The sequence below is a fragment of the Zootoca vivipara genome, chromosome 16 (assembly GCF_965207765.1).
Source record: "Zootoca vivipara chromosome 16, rZooViv2.hap1.1, whole genome shotgun sequence".
Classification (NCBI taxonomy): Eukaryota; Metazoa; Chordata; class Lepidosauria; order Squamata; family Lacertidae; genus Zootoca; species Zootoca vivipara.
The window spans coordinates 14,352,409-14,363,058 of NC_142599.1; the positions used below are offsets into that span (position 1 = coordinate 14,352,409).

At 46.8% G+C, this 10,650-nt stretch overlaps 1 protein-coding gene across 1 annotated transcript; it reads right to left on the reverse strand.

The window, feature by feature from the left end:
* Positions 1–4,234: 4,234 nt before the first annotated feature.
* Positions 4,235–5,092, reverse strand: LOC118076170 (testis-specific serine/threonine-protein kinase 2-like). Its single transcript, XM_035098782.2, has one exon. It carries the CDS (start codon positions 5,072–5,074, stop codon positions 4,235–4,237), a length of 840 nt encoding a protein of 279 aa, XP_034954673.1. The 5' UTR covers positions 5,075–5,092.
* Positions 5,093–10,650: the final 5,558 nt, after the last annotated feature.

Below are 10,650 nucleotides of genomic sequence, written 5' to 3' on the forward strand. Positions count from 1 at the left end.
GGCTTCAGTTCTAATTGGGCAAGTGTATCCAAGGTGCAAGTAGCTTTCTTCCTTTAAGAGCAACTGGGCAACTCCCTACAGTGCAAGGCCAGAGCCTATAATAAAGGCCCATAGAAAGCCCAAGGCAAAGGCATCTCTCTCATGACATGTCCAAACCTGTGGCAGCTATGGTGAGTGCCAGGCGACATGGTCAATATGAAAGCCCTAAGGGGATTCACCAGGGATTGTTGCTGTTGTGCCACGTTGGAGGTGTGCAACCAGAGGAGAGCTAGCTTTTGACACCTGAGAACACACAAAAGGGTAAACAAGCAAACTGCACTTTCCAGTCAATATTGGTGGACCATCCTGTTAAGTGTAATACATAGACCATTTTTGAGAAATGCTTCTCCCAAAGTACTAAAACAACACATCTGGTTATTCTTTTGTGGGGCAACAATTTTTAAGAAAAATTATAGCCCCAAATGGGGAATTGTTATAAGAATTTTGAGGTCATATCTATATATATATAATAATTGTTCATAAAACATGTACATGAATGTACAGGCACATGTCTGAAGCAGCACAGGAAGACAGGCCTTTCTGACACCATTTTGACTCTCTCTCTGACCAGGTGTTCCTCTGCAAGGAAGAAGTGGGGTGGGGGGAACCTTCTCATTGTCTCAGGAATTAAAGTGATAATCCCTGGCATCCTGATACCTGACTGCCAGACAAAAGGGTGTGATTAACTTGGCTGGGAAACAGGGAAATGTAAATATCTCTCAATTTTGTTGATTAGGTTTTGGGGGGCAGGGGGCAGGGTCCAGACTGCTCAGATTACTGCCACCAGACCTCCCCTTTCATGATGTACCTATGATGAATCTAGGGAGGGGGGTCTTGGGCTACACCCCTTCTGTGACATATGGATGATGCTTCTGGGGGGTGGGCTGAAACCAATTTCAAATTTCTTTTTAAGGGCAAGACATCTTTGTTTGGGGTTCCTTCCTTGTTCTCCTGTGTGAGAGGAAGGACCCTGTTGCAACAGCAAAAATAAAAGTGCCTTGCTTCGTACGTCCTGGTTTGGTCTCTGTTATTTGGTGGGCAGGAGACGCTTAAATTCGTCTGCTTGCCTGGATCCTTGAGCTCTCCCTGGGTCAAGATCCATTTCTCTGGGTTCATAGGAACCAGCTTAAATTTTACAACACTCCAAATGTTTTGAGACTACAATTCCCATCATCCCTGACCACTGGTCCTGCTAGTTAGGGATCATGGGAGCTGTAGGCCAAAAACATCTGGAGGGCTGAGGTCAGGGAAGCCTGCTTTACAAGGTTGTTATTGTACTTCACCAGATCTTAATCTATTACAGTATTTGTAAGAATGGATTCCAAATATCAATGAATTTGTCCAAGGCAAGTCTGCGTTTATGTGCAAGTTGTTCATAAGTTGCGAGTTTGTATAAGTCTTCAATCCAATCGTAGAAGGGAGCTGCATTTTTATTTTTCCAATTCATCCGTGTCAGTCTTTTTGCTGTGGTAAGGGCACGGAGAGTCCCCTCGTATTGTCCTTTCGTAAGGTTCCATGTGCTGGGTATATAATTCAAGAGGACGTTTTGCTCTGTAAATGTAAGGTTGTTCTCTGTTTCCACACACACACACACACACACACACACACACACACACACACACACACACACGACATAATAAAATGAGTCCTGGGCTGTCAAAAAAGAGAGGAAGAAGTTGCATGAGAGGAGGAGGAGTGTGGAATAGTGGCTAGAGCATTAAGAGACACACACACCCTTTTCAAGCCCCAAACCCAAAGCCATGCGTGGGACCAAGTGACTTTGGAACGGCCAATGTCTCAGAGCCCAACCTATAAAACTTATAAAATGGTGGGGGAAGCCAGGCCCACTGCCTTGAGATCACGGCAGAAAAGGGTGTGAGGTAATCAAACATGTTTTTTGATTCCCAGGTGTTTCTTGACACCCTAGCAAGGTGATTTCTGCGTTTCAGGGCTGGGGCCTGGCGATCCTTGGGAGACCCCTTCCAACTCTATAATTCCACGAAGGCTATATTTATTTGTTCTTCCCCCGTATCTTTGTACCTCTGCTGTTTCATTTTGCTGTTTTATGTTCTTAGGATACGTTTAATGATTTCATAGCGTGTGATTCAGTCCTAAGCCTCTGTGCCTGGCCCCTTGGAACCCTCTCCCCAGGCGACACTCCTCTCTCCAGGCCGCAACCCCTCACCGCCGCTGCTTAAAACCCCCAGGTGGCTTTGCCTGGCTGGAAATGTGCCCTTGAACTCTGATCACAGCCCTCGGTCTGCTGGATGGAGGACAGAGAGGGGTTTGCGGAGAAACTTGCCTACAGTACGAACAGGGCGGGGGGGGGATGCCTCCACTGCTTTGGCCTGAGACTCTGAAGAGTAGCTGCCAGTCAGAGCGGACAATATAGGCTAGGTAGGCAAAGTACCTGATAAGGCAACTTTCTATGTGTGCTATGTAGCTTGGACTACTGCAATGTGCTCTACCTTTGAAGGTGACCCGGAAACTGCAACTAATCTAGAATGCGGAAGCTAGACTGGTAGCTGGGAGACCTTATAACACTAGTCCTGAAAGACCTGCATTGGCTCCCAGTACGTTTCCGAGCACAGTTCAAAGTGTTGGTGCTGATCTTTAAAGCCCTAAATGGCCTCAGCCCAGTATACCTGTAGGAGAATCTCCACCCTCATCGTCCTGCCTGGACACTGAGATCCAGCGCCGAGGGCCTTCTGGCGGTTCCCTCCCTGCGAGAAGTAAAGTTACAGGGAACCAGGCAGAAGGCCTTCTCGGTGGTAGTGCCCGCCCTGTTGGAACACCCTCCCATCAGATGTCAAGGAAATAAACAACTACCTGAATTTTATAGAAGACATCTGAAGGCAGCCCTGTGTCGGGATGTTTTTAATGTTTGATGTTTTGTCGTATTTTTAAAATTCTGTTGGAAACCTGGAAACTGCTGTTCCCAACATACTTGTTCCTTGTTTCCTGGCTAAGCATGGGGTGGCTGTTTCTCAAGGTCTATAGGTAGAGGTAGGGAAGATTTCTCAGCACAAGGGCCATGTTCCCTAATGTGAAACCTTCTGAGGGCCACATCGTGGCAGGCAGGGCCAGAGGCATAAGTGGGTGGAGCAACAAATGCACAATTTTTGCTTCTGTCGTCTCACTGTTGCCCTTCTATAACAAGGCAAGGAGGAAGATGGGGGCCAAACTAGACAAAGTTGACTCTGATGCCACCTACTGGCGACCTCTCCCTGCCCCACATGTCCCGATGGGCACCAGCCACCACTAAATGGGTTTACTTATTTAGCTAACATTTATATACTGCTTGATTGTAATTCGCTGGCCTTTGACACTTAAGATGCATATTTTCCACCCTATTTTTGTGATTGCAATTTTTTTTTTTTTGCAACAATAAGTTTTAAAGCTGTTTTTAAAGTTGCATTTTAAATTGTGGAATCCTGCCCCAGGATCTTAGGATGAAGGGCAGGTAATAAATTAGTAGTTTTATTGTTACCCAAATCTGACTTCAATAAGATAAAATGGAACGTTCAAATTGACAGAAAGGGGCCAGCTAAAAATTATGGTAGTTGAAAGTTTAAAAAGGAAAGAAGGGCGACCTTCGAGCAAATAATAGCTCACGACCGTTCAGACCAGATGTTCTGAAAGGACTAGAATAGTTTAATCCACAGCCCATCTACCTGGCTGCAATTGGTGGAGGGAAGGGGGAAGTGGAAAGTCCCCTCTCCTTTTTCAGAGCTGCTTCCATTGGCTCTGCTGGAACCAGCTGCATCATGTGAAAGCAGCAAACCCCCCTCCGTTAGCTTTGCTGGAACCCACTGCTATTAATTCTTACCCTCCATTCTACCCGATCAATAGCTTAACTCCATTCTGTAACGCTAATGAAAGAGTTGGTAGCTGAATGTGCTCATTTTTCTTCTACCCTCCACATTCCTATCTCCTTTGAAGCCTTATATCTTAGTACACCAGCTGTTGTTTCCGGTGTGCTTTAGTAGAAAGTTGGTATAAGCAGAAATGTAAATATTGAAAACCTAAGTAGAAACGCACAAAGTAAACCACCAAACAAACAACCAACCATGTGAACAATATCCTGATCTCATAAGGAGAACAGTGCAGTGGAGCTTACGGAAAAGGAATTCACATTTACTGTACTCTGCAAAAGCAAGATCGCTCATGTTTCCCCTTTACCAGCTGGCTACTCTTAGAAGAGGCGGGACTTCAGGCGCTTCCCTTGCACCCAGGGGTGGTTCAAAACATCTTCGATCCGTAGCCGGTGAGAAACGTCAGGCTGCAGCATGCGGAAAATAAGGTCTTTGCATTCCATGCTCAGGGAATCTGGGAAGAGCACTCTGTGTTCCTTCTGCAGCCGCAGCATCCTCTTGACGTTGGAGTCATCGTAGGGCATGTACCCGGAGACCATGACATACAGGATGACGCCCAAGCTCCACATGTCATAAATTTTGGGGTGGTAAGGGATGCCTTGGATGACTTCCGGAGCAGCGTAAGCTGCAGAGCCACAGAAAGTCTGGCTGGGGATGATCTTCCCACTCCCGTCCCGGAAGCACCGCTTGGAAAACCCGAAATCCGACAGCTTGACGTTCATCTCTTTGTCCAGGAGGACGTTGTCGCATTTCAGGTCCCTGTGCACCACGTCTAAATCGTGGCAATATTTGACGGCGCAGCACAGCTGGCGGAACATCCGGCAGGCAACTTCCTCTGGCAGACCATGGTTGCTCTTGATGAACTCCAAGAGGTCTCCTTGCACACAGAGCTCCATCACGATGTAAACCTTGCCGGACGTCTCAAAGATCTCGTAGATTTTGACGATGGAGCAGTGGTTCACCGTCGACAAGATATCCAACTCCCGGGGGAGGAATTTTTCCAGGAACTCGTTGGGGACTTTCCTCCGGTCTGTGATTTTCACGGCCACGTTGAATTTCAGGCGCTCCGAGTAGGCAGATTTCACTTTGGCAAAGGAACTCTCGCCCAGGGTATGCCCCAAAATATAACCTTTCTTCTTAAGGACAGCTGCATCATCCATGACGCAAAAGGTGGGAACACCCACCTCCCATCTGAGTGTAATTTAGCGGTGCATTCCTTCTGGCTGCGTGATGGTCATCATTGGGGTGGGAGATTGGACATACTGCCTGGTTTCTCAAGCACTGTTTTGAATACCTGATGTCATCAGCTGAGGTCATAAGGAGCATGAACATGTGATTCAGGGACTTAAATGAAAATTGTACACTACCGTTGCCCATCATCCTCAAACAATCCTTGCTAATTCCACAGGGCAGAATGTGCCTGCTGGGTCAGAACAAAGGTCCATCTAGGACAGCATCCTGTCTCCCATAGTGACCAACCGGATGCTTTTCGGAAGCCCAGAAGCAGCTACCGGTAACTGTAGATAAGAAGCATGTAAGATTTCCCATGTTGACCTGCATTTGTCACAATCAGCATTGTCTCCATTCTGCTGCAGTTGGGTTTCCACCAAATACTATGTGTCTCATCTCACTACCTGCTATTTACAGTAATGTAATGGATGCTATGTTCTCTTTGTCCATGGAGTTTTCTTGGCAGGGATACTGGAGTGGCTTGCCGGTTCCTTCTCCAGGTGGATCACATTTGGTCAAAACATAGCTTCTCTAAGTTATTTAAGCGCCTTCGCCACAACAAGACAGTGATCCATGAAGGGGTCCATGAAGGCAGTGAGAGATTTTACTTTCCTGGGCTCCTTGATCACTGCAGATGGTGACAGCAGTCACGAAATTAAACGACGCCTGCTTCTTGGAAGAAAAGCAATGACACACCTAGACAACATCTTATAAAGCAGAGACATCACCTTGCCGACAAAGGTCCGTATAGTTAAAGCTATGGTTTTCCCAGTAATGATGTATGGAAGTGAGAGCTGGACCATAAAGAAGGCTGATCGCCGGAGAATTGATGCTTTTGAATTTTGGTGCTGGAGGAGACTCTTGAGAGTCCCATGGACTGCAAGAAGATCAAACCTATCCATTCTGAAGGAAATAAGCTCCGAGTGGTCACTGGAAGGACAGATCCTGAAGCTGAGGCTACAATACCGGTACTTTGGCCACCTCATGAGAAGAGAAGACTCCCTGGAAAAGACCTTGATGTTGGGAAAGATGGAGGGCACAAGGAGAAGGGGACGACAGAGGAAGAGATGGTTGGACAGTGTTCTTGAACATGAGTCTGACCAAACTGCGGGAGGCAGTGGAAGACAGGAGTGCCTGGCATGCTCTGGTCCACGGGGTCACGAAGAGTCGGACACGACTAAACAACAACAACAATGGATGCTATTAACATTGATTTTAATGTAACACCTTGGCTTTTTATAGAACAATTCCACCCTTTTGAGCTTAGAGTGCAAACCAAACAACATTTTAGTACGGTGGTACCCTGGTTCTCAAACTTAATCCATTCTGGAAGTCCCTTTCAAAACCAAAGCGTTCCAAAACCAAGGCACATAGAAAGTAGTGCAAAATGGATTAATCTGTTCCAGACTTTTTGTAAACAACCCCTAAAACAGCAATTTAATATGAATTTTACCATCTAACAAGACCATTGATCCATAAAATGAAAGCAATAAACAATGTACTGCAGTCACATAATCAATCAATCAATCAATCAATAGTTGAACTGGGTTCCACAAAAAAACAAAAAAAACAAAAAAGCCACGAAAACGCAAAATAAATAGCAAAAACAGACATACCTCAGCGTAACACGCAAAACAGAAGTGTAGCACTCAAAACGGAGAATGTTCAGCTTCCAAAAAAAAGTTCACAAAGCGGCACACTTGCTTCCGGGTTTTTAGTGTTGGGGTTTCAAGTTATTTGAGTACCAAGGCGTTTGAGAACCAAGGTGCCACTGTATCCCTTTTTGGTGTCTACTGTCCCTAAATGTGGGGAGGGCTAGTCTTGCTATGGATAGAGAAGTCGAGCAAGGGGGTGTGAGAAATGAAATAACACAACAGGATGTTATCCCTCATCCCTGCACCTTTGCTGGGGATTCAAGCTACCTGTTTCCATTTCTCGTATGTGAGAGAACATCCCTGCTTTTTCCAATTATGGTTGAAGGGATGGTCCGGAGGAAATGGACTCAGAAGAATGTAAGAGCCTGTTGGATCAGGCCAGTGGCCCATCTTGTCCAGGATCCTTTTCTCACAGTGGCCAACCAGGTGCCTGTGGGAAGCCCATAAGCAGGATCCAAACACAAGAGCCTTCTCCCCTCCTGTGGGATATAGTTGGTATTCAGAAGCATTGCTGGCTCCAACTGTGGAGGCAGAGCATGGCCATAATGACCTATTGAAAGCCCTCTCCTCTGTCAATCTGTTGAACCCTCTTCTAAAGCCATCCAGCTTGGAGGCCATCGCTGCCTTGATTGGCTCTACACCGAGGAAGAACAGTATTTGGATCCAATCCAATATCTCAAGGACTTTAATGATTGTTGTTGTAGTGATGTATGGAAGTGAGAGCTGGACCATAAAGAAGGCTGATCGCTGAAGAATTGATGCTTTTGAATTTTGGTGCTGGAGGAGACTCTTGAGAGTCCCATGGACTGCAAGAAGATCAAACCTATCCATTCTTAAGGAAATCAGCCCTGAGTGCTCACTGGAAGGACAGATCGTGAAGCTGAGGCTCCAATACTTTGGCCACCTCATGAGAAGAGAAGACTCCCTGGAAAAGACCCTGGTGTTGGGAAAGATTGAGAGCACTAGGAGAAGGGGACGACAGAGGACGAGATGGTTGGACAGTGTTCTCGAAGCTACGAACATGAGTTTGACCAAACTGCGGGAGGCAGCGCAAGACAGGAGTGCCTGGCGTGCTATGGTCCATGGGGTCACGAAGAGTCGGACACGACTAAACGACTAAACAACAACAAACAAGAATAGCCAAACCAAACCTGCGTGACTCAACTTCAGAATACTTGGCATGGCGCTCAATCGTGATTTAGGAAATCAGGAAGTTCTCCGATTTCTCATTGAAGGCCACACATTGTGCTTCTCTGTAGAGAGCTTTCTTCTTCCTCCTCCTCCTCTTTTCTACAAAAGGGACGGATTTATGCTTTGTTCCTTTCTTACAATCGCCTTCTTACTGAGGCTGCAGAAACCACGCCGGGGGGAGAAGCCTGAAGTCACCTCCTCAACCTCTTTCCGTCTCACTGCCCAATGAGGGGCATATTATTAAGAGCAGATTGCTGTTAGGTCAGCTCCTCTCTCGTTCCTTATAACCAGGCATCATCAGTCAGAGGGAAACGACGCAGGCCTAAGAGCACGCAAGCTTATTGCTGTGCAGCTGAAAAGGAAAACACACACTAACCCGACTCTGGACGCACTGGCGTGAAGATTTTGGGGGCAACGGGTGCATACAATGTTGACATGCCATCTGTCCCTCTGTTGCAGGGGTGGGGAACCTGTGGCTCTCCAGATGTTGCCAGATCACAACTCCAGTCATCCGTGGCCAGGCATTGACCATACTGGCTAGGGATGAATAGAGTTGGAAGTTCAAGAACATCTGGAGGATCGGAGACCCAGCACCTCTGAGCTATTGCATCTGTTACTCCAGATATGTTTATTTACTAGAGAGTTGGTGCCTGTTTGTTAGCTCTCCATGATACATCATTTTCTCTACTTCACCCCCATTTTCATCTCATTAATATTTCTTGAATTTATATACCGCCTACACCCAGAGGTCTCAGGGCGGGTTCACAGAAAAGATCACAACATGTACAATCAGAATAAAAACAACAACCCAATAACACCCCCCTCCCAGAAAAGAGCCACATTTTAAAAGGGCCTAGGGCAGGCATCCCCAAACTGCGGCCCTCCAGATGTTTTGGCCTACAACTCCCATGATCCCTAGCTAAGAGGACCAGTGGTGAGGGATGATGGGAATTGTAGTCCAAAACATCTGGAGGGCCGAAGTTTGGGTGCCTGGCCTAGGACGTCAAACAGATCAGTCAAAGGCCTGGTTAAAAAGGAACGCCTTTGCCTGGTGCCTAAAGGTGTATAATGAAGGCACCAAGCGAACTTCCCTGGGGAGAGCCACTGCAGAGAAGGCTCTTTCTCATGTTGCCACCCTCTGGACCTCTTGAGGAGGTGGCACACAAAAAAGGGCCTCAGAAGATGATTTCAGGGTCTGGTTAGGTTCATATGGAAAGAGGCAGTCCTTGAGGTATTGCAGCATTTTTTGGAATGCCTTGGCAATGTTTTGTCACTGTGAGTCAGTAGAGTTGGCTAAAGTCGGTCCCCAGGGTCTCTAGATCAGGGTTTGGCCCAGTGCCTGGTGTGTGTGTGTTTTTTTTTGGGGGGGGAGCCTCAAAGACCTGTTGCTATTTCATACCCACCAACATTTCTTTGGTGAAAATAGGGACATCCTATTTAATAATAAATAATAATAATAGTAATAATATTTACAACCCTCCCATCACACTCCCAAGAGCCAGTGTGGTGTAGTGGTTGAGAGCGATAGACTTGTAATCTGGTGAACCGGGTTCGCGTCTCCGCTCCTTCACATGCAGCTGCTGGGTGACCTTGGGCTAGTCACACTTCTCTGAAGTCTCTCAGCCCCACCCACCTCACAGAGTGTTTGTTGTGGGGGAGGAAGGGAAAGGAGAATGTTAGCCGCTTTGAGACTCCTTTGGGTAGTGATAAAGCGGGATATCAAATCCAAACTCTTCTTCTTCTCTTCTTCTGATGAGGTTGCCCCAGCCACTCTAGGTGCCTTCCAACATATATAAAAACAAAATAAAACATTAAACACTAAATAAACATTTCCTATACAGGACTGCCTTCAGAGGTCTTCCAAATGTAGTCTAGTTACTTATCTCCTTGGCTCAGGGGTTGCATAACTCCATACCTTCCAACATTTCTCCAGTGAAAACAGGGGCGCCCTAAGCCTAAGGAAAAGTGGGACATTCCGGGATCAAATCAGAAACCGAGAGGGCTTCTGTAAATCTGGGACTGTCCCTGGAAAATAGGGACACTTGGAGTCTCTACTATTTTTACAACGGGGCCTCAGCAGGGTCCCTGTCGGCAGTGCCCTACAGCTGCCCAGTCAGCATAAAAGGGAAGCTTCCTCACCCTTTGTGCTGATTGGAGCCTATCAACGTGAAAGGAGGTGAGCCAGTGTGGTGTAGTGGTTAAGAGCAGTAGACTCGTAATCTGGGGAACTGGGTTCGTGTCTCCACTCCTCCACATGCAGCTGCTGGGGCTAGTCACACTTCTTTGAAGTCTCTCAGCCCCACTCACCTCACAGAGTGTTTGTTGTGGGGGAGGAAGGGAAAAGGAGATCATTAGCCGCTTTGAGACTCCTTTGGGTAGTGATAAAGCGGGATATCAAATCCAAACTCTTCTTCTTCTTCTGAGTCAGCCACCGAGGATTGACTCCTAGGACCACTCTGGAGAATGTGCTTGGGTGGAACGACGAGGAGGAGTTCTGCACGCTGCAAGGTTGATACTGAAAACACAGTTTCAAGAGAATGCTGTGCGAATTCTGTTACATATGATGGAACTTCAAGGAAAGCCGCTCTGAATGAAGATATTAGGGCATGCCAAAATCATTTGCCTACGTAAAGGTAAAGGACCCCTGGATGGTTACGTCC